Source organism: Mus caroli, chromosome 7, assembly GCF_900094665.2.
Source record: "Mus caroli chromosome 7, CAROLI_EIJ_v1.1, whole genome shotgun sequence".
Lineage (NCBI taxonomy): Eukaryota > Metazoa > Chordata > Mammalia > Rodentia > Muridae > Mus > Mus caroli.
The window spans coordinates 93,238,133-93,256,263 of NC_034576.1; the positions used below are offsets into that span (position 1 = coordinate 93,238,133).

At 35.7% G+C, this 18,131-nt stretch overlaps 1 protein-coding gene across 20 annotated transcripts in view; it reads left to right on the top strand.

The window, feature by feature from the left end:
- Picalm (phosphatidylinositol binding clathrin assembly protein) overlaps positions 1 to 18,131 on the top strand; it is an 86,001-nt gene that overhangs the window by 29,952 nt on the left and 37,918 nt on the right. For all 20 annotated transcript variants that reach the window (XM_021168243.2, XM_021168245.2, XM_021168244.2 and 17 more), the window contains exons 2-10: positions 232 to 374; positions 1,084 to 1,159; positions 3,913 to 4,015; positions 7,041 to 7,134; positions 8,433 to 8,544; positions 10,069 to 10,175; positions 14,549 to 14,590; positions 15,958 to 16,043; positions 17,811 to 17,934. In XM_021168243.2, the coding sequence (XP_021023902.1) occupies positions 232 to 374; positions 1,084 to 1,159; positions 3,913 to 4,015; positions 7,041 to 7,134; positions 8,433 to 8,544; positions 10,069 to 10,175; positions 14,549 to 14,590; positions 15,958 to 16,043; positions 17,811 to 17,934 (887 nt within the window). The remainder of the gene's footprint in view (positions 1 to 231; positions 375 to 1,083; positions 1,160 to 3,912; positions 4,016 to 7,040; positions 7,135 to 8,432; positions 8,545 to 10,068; positions 10,176 to 14,548; positions 14,591 to 15,957; positions 16,044 to 17,810; positions 17,935 to 18,131) is intronic.

Here is an 18,131-nt window from a genome sequence, read left to right on the forward strand (position 1 = left end):
TCTGTCTGTCTGTAGGTCCCCCACACCCTCTGGGTCCTGAGTATTGATCTTTGGTCATCAGTCTTGGTAACACGTACCTACTGAGCAATCTTGCCAACCCTCTTGGAAGAGTTTTAAAAGTTTGTCCAAACTATTATTCTACTTACATTTTTTATAGTTATTACTGTTCAAATCTGGCACTAGTAGTAAATTACAACCGAAGAATAAACTAATCTTTCTTTTAAATTACAGACTTAATTCAGTGTACAAATGAGATGAATGTGAACATCCCACAGTTGGCAGACAGTTTGTTTGAAAGAACTACTAACAGTAGTTGGGTGGTGGTCTTCAAATCACTCATTACAACTCATCATTTGATGGTGTATGGAAATGAGGTAAGAATAACTTTTTAAAAAGTTTTATTATTGTGTGGGATGAGTGGTTGGGCTTCAGGGGTCAAATTCAAGTCACCAAGCTTGCAGGCTAAGCATCTTTACACACTGAGACATCTTGCCAGCCCAGGAAAAACTTTGACAAGTATATTGTTGTGATTCCTGATTATTTAACTTGCTTCTCTTCTTGAAACTTTGATGATAACTCACTCCTTCAGCTGAATGTCTATAAAAGGGCAAGTTCAGCCAGTGAAGGCGCTTGCTGCCGAGCCTGAGATCTAAGTTTGATCTTTAGACCCCACATGGTGGAAGAATGGAACTCATTTCTAAAAGTTGCCTTCTGACCTCCAGTATGTGCCATGGTGTGCCATACAAAAACAGAATAAATAGAGTACTCTGCAAGTGCAGATATGACCTGATTATACTTATCTGTGTCCCACTATGCTATATAGTAAAGACAGTTCTTGATTGTAGTTGATAAGTGCTTAATTCATTTAATTATCTTGACTTTAGTATTGTAGTTGATCATTAAGTTGTAATAAATGTCTACTAGTAAAAACTATTACGTTTCTGTGTTTGGTAACTAATGAGAGTGAGGATGAGAGATTGCAATATGCTTAGTGAAATAAGTTCACCAGTGCTTTCCTCCTACTTTCCAATTATGTTTGTAAGATGACAGCACCATAACTTATTGTAAGTTTTTGTTTTCCAGCGTTTCATTCAGTATTTGGCTTCAAGAAACACACTGTTTAACTTAAGCAATTTTTTGGATAAAAGTGGATTGCAAGGTAAAGACAATTTATTCTTTTTCTAGAAAAATCAAGAGTAGCCCCACATAATGATTATTGTAGCATTCAGCTATATAAATATATTGATGCTTCATATCACGGTTCAGTGAGTCTTTTGATTTGAAATTCAGATTGATTTTAAACCTAGCACCCAATCTGAAAGACAGTTATTTGCAAATATGGATTCTGGAACTTGACTGCCTGGACTTGAATTTACTCTTTACCACTTACAGCTATATAGACTTGATCAAGTTTACTTTACCTCTGTGTTGCTGTCTGTAAAATTAGGAATGATGACAGTCCCTGCTCAGTTGTTGTTATGTGGCCTAATGTAGTTAGTAACTAACCCTAATGTGTTCAGAATAATGCCTGCCACATAGGAAACACTAAACAAATACTGCCTTAATTTCTATTGCCGCTTTTTCATTTTGTTTTATTGTAAGAAATATAGTTGACATTATACATTGTAGGGACAAAGTTTAGTCTAGTGGTAATGACATAGCATGTCTGTCGCTGTTTAAATTAACTTTACATGTTTTTTTTAATTGAATATATTCCTTATCTGTGTTACTGTGTTACATAAGAACACTTTACCCAAGTATAGATTGTGAATTGAGCACTCCAATCAAATAACTCCTGTGCTTCTCTTTTTAACAGTTTCCATTTTCACTTTGAATCTTGCCACTTTGAATTGTCATGTTTCGGTTACAGATGTCGTGTTCTTCTGTCTAAATGGGGTCTGTTGTATTTAGTTCCAAAATTAGGCCATTAATATTATAAACTGTCACAGCTGGGAAGGATCACATAAAGGATTGCAAAGCTATTTGGAAACATTAACAGTGAGGTTAAGTCTGGGAAGTATTTCAGTGAAGACCTACTGTGGGGCTTTGAGAAGTGGAAGAGATTACTTAGTTTAAGCACAATTGTACAGATGTCCAAGGTATGAAAGGATATGAAATAGTTAAGGTTGATAGGAAGAATGACTATGAACTTAATGTATACATGGCACATTGGAGAACAGGTAGTTGTACCCCCCCTATAGGCACATCCTTTGTTCCCAGCACTTGGGAGGCAGAAACAGCCAGATATCTGAGTTTGAGGACAGCCAGGCTACACAGAAACCAATAAAGTGTCTGCATATATGTATGTGTGAGGGTCAGATCTTAGAGTTATAGACAGTTGCGATGATCTGCCATGTGGGTACAAGGATTTGAACCTGGGTCCTCTGGAAGAGCGGGTGGTGCTTTTAATTTATGAACCATCTCTCTTCAGCCCCTAAAGTTTTTTTTTGTTTTGTTTTGTTTTTTTTTTACAATAAGATTAAATAATAGTTAACATGTAGTCACTGAGTTTTTGCAAAGTAATTTTTTATCACTGATGGTACTGTGTCTTGTTAGGTAGAGTGTTATCTTATATAAAAACTTTAAGTAAACTAGTCTAGTCAGTAGGGTGGACCTGCTTTATAACTACCTGCTTTATAACTAGTAGCTACCAGTTATACCTGGAAAGAATATTGGAGCATGAAAAGTTAGAGTTATTTTTAAATAAGTTGATTGAGGCTTAAAGAGCTAGGGGTATTTTCCCTTTCAAGATAAGAAAAACTAGTGGGGAACAACGTGAACAAAAACCCAGGAGTGTGTGTATACTTTATAGTATGTTAACAGGTATGAGACTGGGTGGTGGCTGTAATTCCTCTTTTTCCCCCTTATCTCTTTTGTTCTGATTTTTAGTAGGCAGCTGGGTAAGCATTTGCAAACTGATAAGTATTAATGCCAAATCTTAGTTTTATGTGTGTATATATGTGTGTGAGTGTATATGTATGTTAATATTGCCTTTTTATAAAGTGTAAGATCAAGTCAAATCTGCTTGCTGAAGCCAAATTAAAAGAAACCCATTTATATTTCATTGAGGAGCAAAAATTTATAGACCTTTGACCCAGTCAATAGCTAAAATATAAGGTTTCTGGTATCTTAAAAAGTAATACCGACGAGATTTTATGTTGCTGCTGCTGCTGCTGAAACACTGTTAAGAGTAATTTACATTACTTTACAAGGTTTTATTGAAAATATTTAAAAACTTTTGGTTGTGCCTTCAGCATACATATTACTGTTTTATTGGACAGTGCTTTTATATTTCTTTCAAGGTTGGCACATATGAGATACACTTGTCCTAAATATTATGCAGCTACAGGTTTTACAAGTATAACAATAGAAATTTCATTTGATCTGAGGGAATTATGGTTCTATTGTTTATGCTTGAGTTCTGAGATATGCTTCCCCCCCCCCCCCCCCCCAATTTTTAACCTAAAACCAGAGTTTCTCTTTAGTCCTGGCTGTCCTGGAATTTACTCTATAGACCAGGGTGACCTTGAAACTCAAGAGATCTGCCTGCCTATGCCTCCCAAGTGTTAGAATTAAAGGTGGTACACACCACCACCTCCTGGTGAGTTCTGAGATTCTGGCTGTGAAGGAAACATTTTTATAACTCCTGAAAAGTAATGAATAGGCACGTGTGTCAGAAGAAGCAAAACAGACTTGTTTTTAGACTCATAGCTGAAATTTTAAGGGGAAAGGTTTTAAAGCTGCATATGATATACCTGACTTTAAAAATTTTGAAGAATTTAGTGTGGAACTTATTAGTTATTTAATTTGTATCACTGAATGTAATTGGGATATCATATTTTTGCTATTAAATAATAAAGTTTTGTAGATAACCTTTGGATTTTAATCATTTATGAAAGCTTTCTTTTGCAGGATATGATATGTCTACATTTATTAGACGGTATAGTAGATACTTAAATGAAAAGGCAGTTTCATACAGACAAGTTGCATTCGATTTCACAAAAGTGAAGAGAGGGTGAGTTAAGTTTTCATTTCTAATTCAAATATCAATTGGTGTAAAACAGGAATTTTTACCTTGTGAACTACAGAACTTTATTCAGTTTTGCAAACTTTTGTTTGAAGAAATGCCATATATACTTTCTGTAGTAAGATTTTTAAAAGTTAATTTATATTTATAACAACTTTATTGTTATAATTCTCATGATTAAAATTCATTTTTTAAAACTAAGTACTTTTTAGTATGTTTACAAATTTATGCGACATAACCCTACTTATGCTTTCATTTCCTATAATCTCTTCCTTTAGCCCCAATATCTGTCCTGTACTTACTCAGTTAATTATGTTTATCTTCTGGTTACTTTGAAATTCTATATGAGTTTTAGGATCAACATATCAGTTTTGGTAGAAAGACAGCCAAGAATTTTAGTTAGTTTGTTTGGTTACAGACAGAATGTAACTCATGTTTCCCTGGCTGATCTTGAATTCTCAAGAGATCTGTCTGCCTACTGAGGCCTAGCCTGGCTTTCTAATAAACATAGGATATCTCTCCCTCCTGAAGAAAAGGTTCCATCATAGTAGAGGTATTGAATGAGAAAGTATGGATGCAACAGGCACTTTAATTGCATTGTGTGGCAGTTTGATGGTTGTCTTAAATATGCCAAAGGTGCCACCAATATGCATCATGGTTTTCCCATTGCTGCCTGTCACCAGCTCTGGAAAAGGTGCTGAAGAACATCGTGGCTTCCTTCAGTGCTCACAGTGCAGCTCATGACAGAGCCCAACTTGGTGTAGTTTAAGTGGCTAGGCTGTGATGCCTGTTAGTGATCCACCTATGTTGCTCCCCGGCTCTCCCCCCAACCCCCATAGCAAAACCTAGGCAAAGCTAGACAGAAACCAAAGGGTACTTGTGGCACAGGGGAAAGCATGGGCTCACTTTCAGAGCACTTATTCAGGAGCGTAGCGCTGAGTACTGCAGGCCCTTTGGATCATAGGCCCTCCCATTGGGAACATGGAGCCATATGGAGGTAGACAGCTTTGGGCGTGACTTTAGCTCCAAGGCCAGGGCCCATAGTTTCAACATATTTTTTCAAAAATTATTTATCATCATGTGTGCATGGAGAGGTGGGAGCACATGTGTGGAGATCAGAAGACAGTTTCAAGGAATTGGGTCTCTTTTTCTACCCTTATGTGTGTGCTGGGGATTGAAATAAGGTAACCTTTCCCAGACATCATGCATATAAAGGGTGAGTTTAATTTTATTGCATTCTGAGTACTGATCATCTTAGCACAAGAACTAATCACACAGATAATGTGACCAGTACTTTGATCTCTGTAGTGTCTTCTGCAGCCTTTTTTCCGCAGGCTGAATTATGATAGCTCAGGAAAGAGCCAAAGGAGCAGTAAGTGTGTGCCATGTGCAGACAGACATTCCTGGTGAATGCCCTTCCAGGAAACTGCCCTGCAGCTTCCACATCTTAGAGATCTAGACACTTGCTGTGTGTGGGCTTCAACTTGCTCTTTAAATTATAAAATAGTTCCTGAAGTAGTTTTTGAGACAGGCTTTCTCTGGGTAGCCTTGGGTGTCCTGGAACTCACTCTGTCAACCAGACTGGCCTTAAACCCAGAGATCTGCCTGCCTCTGCCCACTGTGCCACCAGCTGGCCTGCAGTGGAAATCTTAAAAATGTAGACATATACAAGGTGAATAAAAAATGAAATAAAGTCTTTTTCTATAAACTTTCTTTTAATCATGGAGAGTTGATGGTTTTACCAAACTAACTTCTATAGATTTCATGTTACATATGTAGACAGTCTGTAGAAGATTGCAGTAGAGAGGTTCGTATCAGCAGTCTACTTTCTTACTTCCCTGTTCAATAAACTGTTTTCTATGTGGACTATTCCTGAATCATTTTGAGAGTTAATGATCTGAGAGTATGGGATGGTAGGCTAGGTCACAGAAGTAGAGGGAGGTTTGAAGGTGCTTTGCAGTTCTGTAGAAAAGACTAAGGATTTGAGGGAATCTTTACTACCTATGTGAAGTAGATAATCATGAATTTATGTGTCTGCCAGCGTGTGTAGTATAGTATTTAAAAACCAAAGGATTTATTGTACATAAAAGACTAATACTGACTCATTGACTGTATCCCTTGTGTGGGTTTTTTAAAAATTTGTACATGTATGGATGTGAGTGAATTATTTTTTTCACCCAGGATTGTGAATTTGCTAGGAGACTGACTGCAAGGGAGAACGGTGTAAGAAAATTGTTTGCAAAAGAATGTCTACGATAGTAACAATTTTGACCTTTTTCATTTGGGGGCTAAGAGGCTGCTCACTTTAAGATAAAGAAGTTGAGTTGTTCATTTAGATGTTGAGCTAAACAAAGAAGACTGAGACAAAACATCTGTGATGGGGAAATGTCCAGAAAGTAAAAATATGACATCAGCAAGAAGGGATTAGATGAGAAATGATGGTTCTAGGAAGAAAGTATGATAACTAAAAATGAGGACAAGTTGCAAAGAGGAATTGTGTCCTCTCAGATTCCAGCAACCAGTGTGTTTGTTACCTGAGAGAAAACAATGTTGAACATTTGATGGGTACATTATCTAAAAGCTAATCAAAACTGGCTGATGCAGACAGTATTTGTGTCATTAAACTCTGTGGAATCCCCACAAGGCAATATGGTTACTTTTTGAAACTTGTTGACAGTGTTCTTAGTATGGCTTAAATTAGAGTGACTTGATAAAAATTATATTTTATAAAACTGATTTTCTTTCAAAAGTCTTTGATATTTCACTCAAATATTGTTCCGCCCTTCCCTCCTGTTGGAGATTATGTTTAGGATACGTGTTACGCAAGTACTCTGTTGCTGAGTTAGCATGCTAGAACATTTTTATCGTATAATTTTATCTATTGTTATTGTTGTGTGAGCGCCATTATGCATGTGCTATGGTGTGTGTGGAGTTCATCATAGTCTTGTTATTTATATAGAGAACCAAATGGGAGAGTTAATAAGGAATTGCTTTTGATTTGTTTTCTTAATAGGGCTGATGGAGTTATGAGAACAATGAACACAGAAAAACTCTTAAAAACTGTACCAATTATCCAAAATCAAATGGATGCACTTCTTGATTTTAATGTAAGTTGATATGTTTTTGTAATTCAAGATTTCTAAACATTAGATAATCATAACTGGGTTAGCTCTAGCCTCAGGTTTTCATAATTTTGTCTACTCTATAATACTCTTTGGTTAACAGTATGGATTTTCTCTAGTGCTAAAATTTAGGTTATACAGACTAAAGCAAGCAAGTGATGGGTAAAGTGCTTAATTGAAACTTCAGAGGAGTTTCAGATTAAAAGTGTAAGGATTTCTTTGGTGCACAGCCTTCTTAATGTTTCACTTACGCTTGGTAGGACTCAAAGCATGATAAGCATTTAGAAAGAAGGAGGTTCAAATCTCATTTTTGATAGATTGCTATGTATTGCACAGTGACATTGCATCCCCTGGATTTTTAAAATGATGTTATTAGGGTAGTAAGTGTTGACTGGAAAGTGTCAGACTATAATGACTAGTGACTTGAGAATCTTTATCATTTTTCTATTTTTATATAGTTGGGACGTTTTTTGTGTGTTATGTGAAAATTTTATGAAATTAAAATTTCAGTGTCCACAGTAGCACTAGTGGTACAAGAATCTGTTCTTGGTTGGTTTGTATACTGCTCTGGCTGTTTTTGTGTTACATTGGTAGTTTTGGACTAACTACAGAAGAGAACATAAGTCCCAGTGCCTAAAAGTCTTCCCACTCATAAAGAAGAAAAGCACTTGGTTAAAGACTGTGGCTCTGGAAGACACAGAAAGCTGTTGTGTTTATTAGAGAGTATTATTTTGGCTCTATAGATGTGCAGAAGGTTTTTTACTTAATACATTGTTAGGGCTCTCTGTAAAATTATCTACTTATTTTAGTGTCTGTATATAGAAAAATTTACTGGATCTTACTTAGAGGTTCTTAGCTTTTCTAACCAGACACCCTAAATAGGTGTTTATGTATATGTGTGCATGTATGTGCCCTTTGTGAACTTACAGCAATTAAGTTATAATTAAGAGACTTGAGATGTGAAACTTAAAAGTTAAAAGATAAATGACATTTTTACTTGCAGTCATAATTGTAAACTAGAAGGAATGTTTAAAGGATGTTTTTGCTGTTTGCTTGCTTCTGGGTTTTCTTAAGAGTTCTACAGTGTTTGCGTGTAATTCTGAAGGTGAGAAATCAGGAGACTCACGTATTGGAAAACTTACTTGTAATGTATCTCATAAGGGAAAGTAAGCCCCCTTTTCCTAATGAGCTGACGTGTCTTAATTGAATTTTAGAGAAGAATCATTTTGTTAGTGTCATTTAAAATATGAAATGAGCTAGTCTTATTTACCATTTCCCCCTAGGTTAATAGTAATGAACTTACAAATGGGGTAATAAATGCTGCCTTCATGCTCCTCTTCAAAGATGCCATTAGACTATTTGCAGCATACAATGAAGGAATTATTAATTTATTGGGTAAGTACTACAATATTGTTGATAACTTTTATTTCATGTTGTACGGATTAGTGATACTGACAGAGTAGTTGCTTAAACTGCTGTGAAGTCCACTATGACTCACGTTCATTCTGAAAGTTTATTTGAAAAAATGTTTTTTACCTCTACACACACAACCACACGTGAATAAATTCTCATTTTTATAACTGGAATATTTTAGCTAGTTATACCTTATTTTTTGATATAATAGTAATTTTTTGGATTGTTTAGGTAGGTTTTAGAAATACTTAAAATCTGTAAAGTTAGATGGGAAAAGCCTTTTATTTTCTTTTTCTCAGAAAAAGTGTATTTCCTCAGTATGTCTTCTACAGTAAACCTTATGAAAGTAGTATGTGTATATATATAATTTTTTTTCTCCAAAATTTGAGGTACATATGTGTGGTCCTGGGTATTAAGTCTAGGGTTTCTTGAATGTTGAGATTATGCTGTGTAACTGAGCTGTATGCTTAGTCCCTAAACTTAATTTTGAAGTTAGGAATTTTTTTTAAAGTCAGTCAGTATTGGGGGGTGGGGAACGTTTTACTTTGGGGGAGTTTTACAATTTGTGATATTGTCTTACATGCCAAGATGTATTTGAAATTGTTTTGTGTAGAAATGTTTCTTTTAAAGATTCCACTTGTTTAATTTTTATGTTTATTAGTGGGTTTGTTTGTGTGGCTCCGTGTGTGTTGAGGTGTTTGTGGAGGGTAGCTGGGTCTCCTGGAGCTGGAGGGTCAGATAGTGGTGAGCTGCTTGACATGGGTGCTGGGAACTGAACTCTGGTCCTCCCAGAGAGCAGTGAGTGCTCTTAACCTCTAAGCTACTTCTTCAGCCCCTCCCCACCTCTTTTTTAATTTTTTAAAAATATTTTATTGAGGTTTTCAAGGACTAGAAAAGGAATAATAAGTGCCAAGTTATTATCAGATGCTGAGTGTATTTACTATAGTACGCCCTCCTCTTAGACAGCTTATTTATTTAAATGTGGTTTTCATAGACTGAGACAAGACAAATATATAGAGGGGTACTTCATAACTGAACAAACAAGGCTGTGGAAGTGATAGCCTTTGACTTCATGATTGGTAAATGTGGTGCTCCATATTTCTGTATACAAATTAAGGGAGCTTTTGAAGTAACATTGGTTAAAGTTGCAATTTTAGAATGTTAATACTGGTATAGTAAAATATTTATAAATGATTTTAGTGTTTTAAGTGTTGTATTCTGTGTGTTTACTTGCAAATATATTTTTGGAGAGTTGTGAGCAAAGCAATATTGTGAATAAAATAGAATGTGAATACCTTCAAGCAGTTTTTCATGTTGTAGGTCCTCAGCTCTAATTTGCTTCAAGTATCCAAACTAATAGCACTGATTTTTGTTGTGGAGTAAAAGTCCTTTGAGAAAATGTCAGTCTTTCCGGAGATACTGCCTAGTCTTTTTCCTGTCTCAGGAAACTTTTAGTTTTTTTTTTTTTTAATGTAAATAAGAATATTTTCATATTTCTTTGGGCAGAAAAATATTTTGATATGAAAAAGAACCAGTGCAAAGAAGGTCTTGACATCTATAAGAAGTTTCTGACTAGGATGACAAGAATCTCAGAGTTTCTGAAAGTTGCAGAGGTAAGCTATCTTCAGAGGCTATAGACTTTTAAAAAATATGTATAGATTTTGAAGAAATCATTAAGATTTTTTTGTATGCTGGTGGCAGTGATGGCTTTGTTTAGAATTAGCCATTCAGTTTTGATGGCTTACTCTGTTGGTGCTGGTTGGAACTGCTCAGTGTCAGCCTAAGCGCTTCCTCCAGACAAGCCTGCAGCTCGAGCTGCATACTTCAGTGCTCATAGTTTAGTTCACAATGCATACATGAATTAAAATTCATTTCTTATTATGAGAAGGTTATATATATGGTAATCTAATTTTATAAATCCTTAAAAGTGATTGTTTTGAAGGTGGTACAGAAGGCAGTTGTGTTTGCAGGCATCCTGTATGTTAGCAGAGACAGTTCATAAAGACTTCCCCCTTTATTTACCCTCTATCGTTACTAGAATTGCCCCTTGTCAGGATATTTTGATCACTTATATATATTTTTCCTAAATTTTTTTTATTATTTAAATGCATTTTATACATCAAACATAGTAATAACATTGAGTATTTTGAGAATCAAATAATACATAAAAATTTGTTCAACTTTTATATTCATATCTTTTCATACCCTAAAAATATCATTATGAACATTTAATACTATCCATAACTGAGGATCCTATATCTAATGTGGAATACTAAATTGTTTCAAAACATACAAAATATTCTTTGGGAGTTAAGCATAGTAAAAGCATAAAATATTAAAAAGGGATCATTAAGAGTTATGTTCAAAAGCCCTTACATGATACCACCTGACATAGTGAGAGAGTATTTAAAATGCATTATATATCTGTGTACATTGTCTAACAATCAGTTTACTTAAAAAAGATTATCAGTGTTTCTAGGAGAGAAATTATTTTATCAGTAAGTATGTTGTAAAAGTTTCAAAATAGCAAAAAGTCTTTGAAGTTAAACATTAAGAAAATAATAATTTCAAGCACAGTGAGAAAAAGTATCAATATTTCCATGATGTTTGTAGAACATGATTTCATTATTTTCAACTGTTAATATTCAACAGACAGAATAATTATTTTAAGATATATTTCATTGTTATGTCTCCCTTTTCAACTCTGATTTTATTAATTTGCATACTGTCTCTGTGCCCTCTGGTTAGTCTGACTAAGGGTTTATCTATCTTGTTGATTTTCTCAAAGAACCAGCTCCTGGTTTTGTTGATTCTTTGTATAGTTCTGTTTGTTTCTATTTGGTTGATTTCAGGCCTGAGTTCATTTCCTGCTATCTGCTCCTCTAGGATGTATTTGCTTCTTTTTATTCTAGAGCTTTCAGGTGTGCTGTCAAATTGCTAGTGTAAGCTCTCTCCAGTCTCTTTTTGGAGGCACTCAGAGTTGAGTTTTCCTCTCTTAGCACTGCTTTCATTGTGTCCCATAAGTTTGGATATGTTGTGGTTTCATTTTCATTAAATTCTAAAAGGCATTTAATTTCTTTCTTTATTTCTTCCTTAACCAAGTTATCACTGAGTAGAGCGTTGCTCAGCTTCCATGTGTATGCGTGCTTTCCGTTGTTTTTGTTGGTATTTAAGACCAGCATTATCCTGTGGTGATCTGATAGGGTGCATAGGATTATTTCAGTCTTCTTGTATCTGTTGAGGCCTGTTTTGTGACCAATTATATGGTCAATTTTGAAGAAGGTGCTGAGAAGGTGGTATATTTTGCTTTCCGATGAAATGTTTTATAAAAAAATCTGTTAGATCCATTTCATACCTTCTGTTAGTTGTTGTCACTGTGTCTCTGTTTAGTTTCTCTTTCCATGATCTGTCCATTGCTGAGAGTGGGGTGTTGAAATCTCCCACTATTATTGTGTGGGGTGCGATGTGTGCTTTGAGCTTTAGTAAAGTTTCTTTTATGAATGTAGGTGCCCTTGCATTTGGATCGTAGATGTTCAGAGTTGAGAGTTCATCTTGGTAGATTTTTCCTTTGATGAGTATGAAGTATCCTTCCTTATCCCTTTTGATAACTTTAGGTTGAAAGTTGATTTTATTTGGTATTAGAATGGCTACTCCAGCTTGTTTTTTGGGACCATTTGCTTGGAAAATTGTATTCCAACCTTTTACTCTGAGGTAGTGTCTGTCTTTGTCACTGAGGTACATTTCCTGTATGCAGCAAAATGCTGGGTCCTGTTTCCATATCTAGTCAGTTAGTCTGTGTCTTTTTACTGGGGAATTGAATCCACTGATGTTAAGAGATATTAAGGAAAAGTGATTGTTGCTTCCTGTTACTTTTGTTGTTAGAGGTGGAATTATGTTTGTGTGGTTTTCTTCTTTTGGGTTTGTTGAAAGATTTCTTGCTTTTTCTAGGGTGTAGTTTCCCTCCTTGTGTTGATGTTTTCCATTTATTATCTTTTGTAGGGCTGGATTTGTGGAAAGATATTGAGTAAATTTGGTTTTGTTGTAGAATATTTTGTTTTCTCTGTCTATGGTAATTGAGAGTTTAGCTGGGTATAGTAGTCTGGGCTGGCATTTATTTTCTGTCAGGGTCTGTATGAGATCTGCCCAGGATCTTCTAGCTTTCATAGTCTCTGGTGAGAAGTCTGTAATTCTGATCTGTCTGCCTTTATATGTTACTTGACCTTTTTCCTTTATTGATTTTATTATTCTTTATTTATTTAATGCATTTGGTGTTTTGATTATTATGTGATGGGAGAAATTTCTTTTCTGGTTCAAACTATTTGGAGTTCTGTAGGCTTCTTGTATGTTTGTGGGCATCTGTTTCTTTAGGTTAGGGAAGTTTTTTCCTATAATTTTGTTGAAGATATTTACTAGCCCTTCATGTTGGGAATCTTCGCTTTGTTCTATACCTATTAACCTTAGGTTTGGTCTTCTCATTGTGTCCTGGATTTTCCTGGACATTTTATTTTAGGGTAGAAGGTTTTTTGCATTTTTGCATTTTCTTAGACTGTTGTGCTAATGTTTTCTATGGTATCTTCTGCACATGAGATTCTATCTCTTGTATTCTGTTGGTGATAATTGCATCTATGACTCCTGATCTCTTTCCTTGGTTTTCTATCTCCTAGGTTGTCTCCCTTTGTGATTTCTTTATTATTTCTATTTCCATTTTTAGATCTTGGATGGTTTTGTTTATTTCCTTCACCTGTTTGATTGTTTTCCTGTAATTCTTTAAGGTATTTTTGTGTTTTCTCTTTAAGGACTTCTAGCTGTTTACCTGTGTTCTCCTGTATTTCTTTAAGGGAGTTATTTACGTCCTTAAAGCCCTCTGTCATGGTCATGAGAAGTGACTTTTGATCTGAGTCTTGCTTTTCTGGTGTGATGGTGTATCCAGGACTTGCTATGGTGGGAGAATTGGGTTCTGATGATGCCAAGTGACCTTGGTTTCTGTTGCTTATGTTCTTACAGTTGCCTCTTGCCATCTGATTATCTCTAGTGCTCCTTGCCCTTGCTGTATCTGACTGGAGCCTGTCCTTCCTGTAATCCTGGTTGAGTCAGAACTTCTTAGAGTCCAGCTGTGTCTGTGATTCCGGGATCCTGTGATCCTGAGATTCTGGGTGTGTCGAGGTCTGGAAGGGACCTGAGCCACTGGTCGGGCGGGGTTCCTGCGTCCCTGGATTCTGCTGGTCTCAGTTAACTCCAGGTGGTGTTGGAACACATGTTGTGTTCTACTCACCCCTGATCCTAAGATTCTGGGCAAGGTAGTGCACCTGGGAGTGGAGCCTCCTCTGGGGGCAGTGGGACTTGATGCAGAGTTCGCGCCCCAGGTAAAACAGAGTAGATTAGAAGTCATGGACTTCAAGTCTTAAAGGCAACAGTAATCTCTTGGAGTATGTTCCAGGGGAACAGTTGTCTCAGTGTGAGTGATGAGTTACTATTACCTAAATATAAATGAATTAAATTTTAACTGACTTCATTCTAAGACTCTTAAAAATTGAAAAGAAGAGGAGGATAATTAGAAAATAAAACTTAGTAAAGGGAGAAATACCTGATTCTAATTTGGATCCTTAATTACATACAAAAGTTGTTTTGAGAGTTCTCTAGTGCCTCAACACCATGAAAAGTGTTTTGAGGTTTGGTGGAGGTAGTTCTGTCCTGGTTCAATATCACTTCAAATTTGTGAAGATTTTGATTACCATAATAAACAGACCTCCAGAAAATAATGTATTTTATTTGTGTATATGGGGGCACTTGAATGCCATGGCATCTGTGTTGAGGTCAGAAAAACAACTCATCCGTTGTGTGCAATGTTAAATACAGAAGGAAAAGCACACTACTCCTACGAGGTGGTCTCATTTCTCCCAGTGTTACTATATGGTAGGTACATAGAAGAGGTAACATTCATATTATTATAATTTCATGTGTTAAATATAGCATTTCTTTTTTGCAGCAAGTTGGAATTGACAGAGGAGATATTCCAGATCTTTCACAGGTGAGTAGATTGTTAAAGCATGAAGTCACTGTCATGTGTGCTGCAGTGCTAAGATGACCAGTGCTATAGCAACACCTTTTAGGAGTAGTGTGCTTTTCCTTCTGTATTTAACATTGCAGTACATTGTTGAAGAGGGTTGGTTGTTCTTTCATTGTGACACAATGGATGAATGGTCAATTGATCTCTTACTCTGGTGGGTCTTTCCAAGTGCTATCCAGTTGCACCATGGAAAAGCTCACCCCAGCATGTGTAATAAATGACCCATGAAAATTGTATCTCTGAAATTTTCTATCCAGCTTTCAGGCAGTCTCACTTAGAGTCTCACCTTTCCTAATAGATTCTCAGTAGTTATATAGCCCTAAGGATGGGCCTTAAGAACCCTCCAATATTTATGAGTCTTGCACGTTTTCCTTCTCCCTTCAGGAGGGAATTATTTAGTTTTGAAGATACTCATGCACTCCTAAAGGTACTCCTAAACACACAAATACATATTTAAATCTATATTCCACATATGGCAGATAATATGGTATTTGAGTCTTGCATGTTTTAGCTTGATCGTTTCTACTTACATCTATTCTACTGGTAGTATTTCTTTTTACTACAATTTCAGTAAAATTTCACTATGTATGTATACCATTTGTTTCTTTATCCATTCACATACTGATGGAGATCTAGAAATTATAGTAATTGTTAGTAGTTAGAACTAAGCATGGCTGAGCAAGTCTCTCTGGTATGTTTAGTATCATAGGTGGGTCATTTGGTAGTTTTATCATTATAAAATATTTTGTTTTATTTATATGTGTTATGTGAATATATATCCTGTGTGTGCAGGGAAGCCAGAAAAGGGTGTTGAGTCCCCTGGAGTTATGTGGGCAGCATTTGTGACTGCAGGCAAACATATACCACAACACATTTCTGCAAGTCAGAGGACTACTTTCAGTTCTCTATTCTTACTGCAAGTGACAGTACCCCCTGAAGGACTAGTTTTCAAGCCCTGAAATCCATTATCTAATATGTAAATTAAAATAAGTATGTGCTATATTGTCAATAATATGTTTTTACTAAAATTTTATATGTATTAAATATTTAGAAACTTTAGCTTCTTATAAGTTTCTTAGGCTTTATGGTTATCTTTAGTTCTTAACATTTTTGGTGATGCTTATTAGTAACTTCAACTACTTTGTGTTCCAGTAATAGTAGTTGTAATATAATAGTAAAAGATTATAATTTTGGTAGCTAAAAAATGCCCACCAGTAATTAGTACATGAGGAGTATGTATTTCTGATGCTCTTATGTGAGATGACATTTGATTTATCTTGTCAAGTAGTGTAATAGTTATGAAATTCTTAATATTTGTGTTATTTCAGGCCCCCAGCAGTCTTCTTGATGCTTTAGAACAACATTTAGCTTCCTTGGAAGGAAAGAAAATCAAAGATTCCACAGCTGCAAGCAGGTATATATTTATATATTTGTATTTTTTGACAGTTGAAGATGGGAGTTATTTTTTCAGAAGGAGTAGATAAAACCAGCTGAAGTTCAAACTGTAGTTTCTCTATCTTGACTTGGTTATCTGTTAGATAGGTTTAAATAATATGAGTGTCACTGTCACTAGTAGTTAGTAACATTAGAATTAGTAACAGGATTCCATGGGGTTAATTTTAGTTCTTGGTTTAGTTCTTGATATCAGTAAGTATTGACATTTTAAGATGATATGAAAGATAATTTTGTATTAATTTGCTCAACTTTTATAATATCTTTGTGGTAGATGCACTAGTAATACCAGGATTCAAGCATTGAATGCCTGGTATCATATTTCAATTTTTGGGCCTTTTGATGGGATTGATTGTTGTCATGTTCTATTTTAATCAGTTCAAAATTTGGGCTAATTCCCCAGTTTATCTATCAAATTAGCAATAATAGAAATTATCTCTTGATCCTTTAATAAAATTTTTTGGTTGGGTGTAGTAATTGAATAATTACCCTTTTATGAAGATTTTTCTTCTTTATTTAAAATAAAATAATATATGAAATAGACAGTAAGGCTTCCTTTGGTTCATTTTTATTTTTAATTCATACTGTGTTGATTTCTCCCCTTTTTAGTAATAAATTTTAAGCAATGTCAGGTACAGTGACTCTTCTCTATAATCCCAGAATGTGGAAAGTTGAGTTAGGAGGAAGTCAAATAATTTTGTGTTTAGCTTGGGCTGTATATAGTAAGCTAAGGCCGGTCTGCCCTCCATTTCCCTTCCCCCAATTCCAAGGGGGAAAGTCCACTAATGAGTTTTTAAATAATACTTTGTGCAAGATTTTTATTTTATAGTACGTTCTTAGAAGTAGTATAGTCACCAAATGTTTGACTAGTTCATTATAGGACAGTCATGAAAAAAATCTAAACACATGCCTTAGGACTTATCTTGATGTGATTAGCATCTTTATTTCTGTCATAATTACATGGCTTCCATTGAGTCAAGGTGTAGTTATTTCCCCTAGAATTTAATGTTGGTTCATGGCTTAGTATGGATGACTGTTTACAAAGTGGGAATGTGAGATGTAATCAATTGGGCGTGTGTAATAGGTTTGAAAAGAGGATGCTGGCTTGTCACAATATCAGCAAGTACATAGAAAGAGGGTGCCACACAGACTGATGACTGAATGGAAGTCAGTATTCCTTTTCAAGGAACCTGGCATCCATTGGGGAATAGGTTTTGTGAGTATTGTAGACAGCTCCTATGCTAATTAACACCCTGGCTCTTGACAGGTCTACCACAAGAACACACCAAAACTTGAGCACCAGTAGTAAGTCGTCCTCTTCTAGGCTTGCTCGTGTGGTAGACCTGTCAAGAGCCAGGGTGTTAATTGGCATAGGAGCTGACTCTGAGAAACTAAATCAGTTTTGTTGTTGTTTTTCTATTAGGACTCTTCTAGGAATGTGAAGTCTCTTTCCTACTGCCTCTTTGTCTTGGGAGAGGCTATGTGTTCCAGTGCTGTACACTTTCACTAGAGTCTGATATGTAACTCTGAAAGCCACACATTTGCATTTTAGTTCACATTGTTAAAATTGTTGACTGTTCTAGGTCATTGAGTAGAAGGGTCTATCTGAAGTACTAATTTTAAGTCTATATACTTGTTTTAGTTTGTCAAAAGTAGGGTCACTTCATTTTATGTTCTAGATATGAAGTGCTTAGCATGAAGCCAAATTACTTTTATCCCCTTATCCTAGGGCTACAACACTTTCCAATGCAGTCTCTTCTTTGGCAAGCACTGGCCTATCTCTGACCAAAGTGGATGAAAGGGAAAAGCAGGCAGCATTAGAGGAAGAACAGGCTCGTTTAAAAGCACTAAAGGTAAGTAAGTAAGGGCATTTTCTTTGGAAGAACAAGTAGGGGATCATTATATAAATGAACCTCTTAGGTTTTAAATGTGTTAGCAGTCCTACAGGCTGAAACTCAGTTTATTTTTCATACTTACGTGGAATGCTTGGTGAAAAGTCAGGGAGTACCCTTCAGCTATTAAAGCAGACTTAGAAGATGTCCATTTTCAG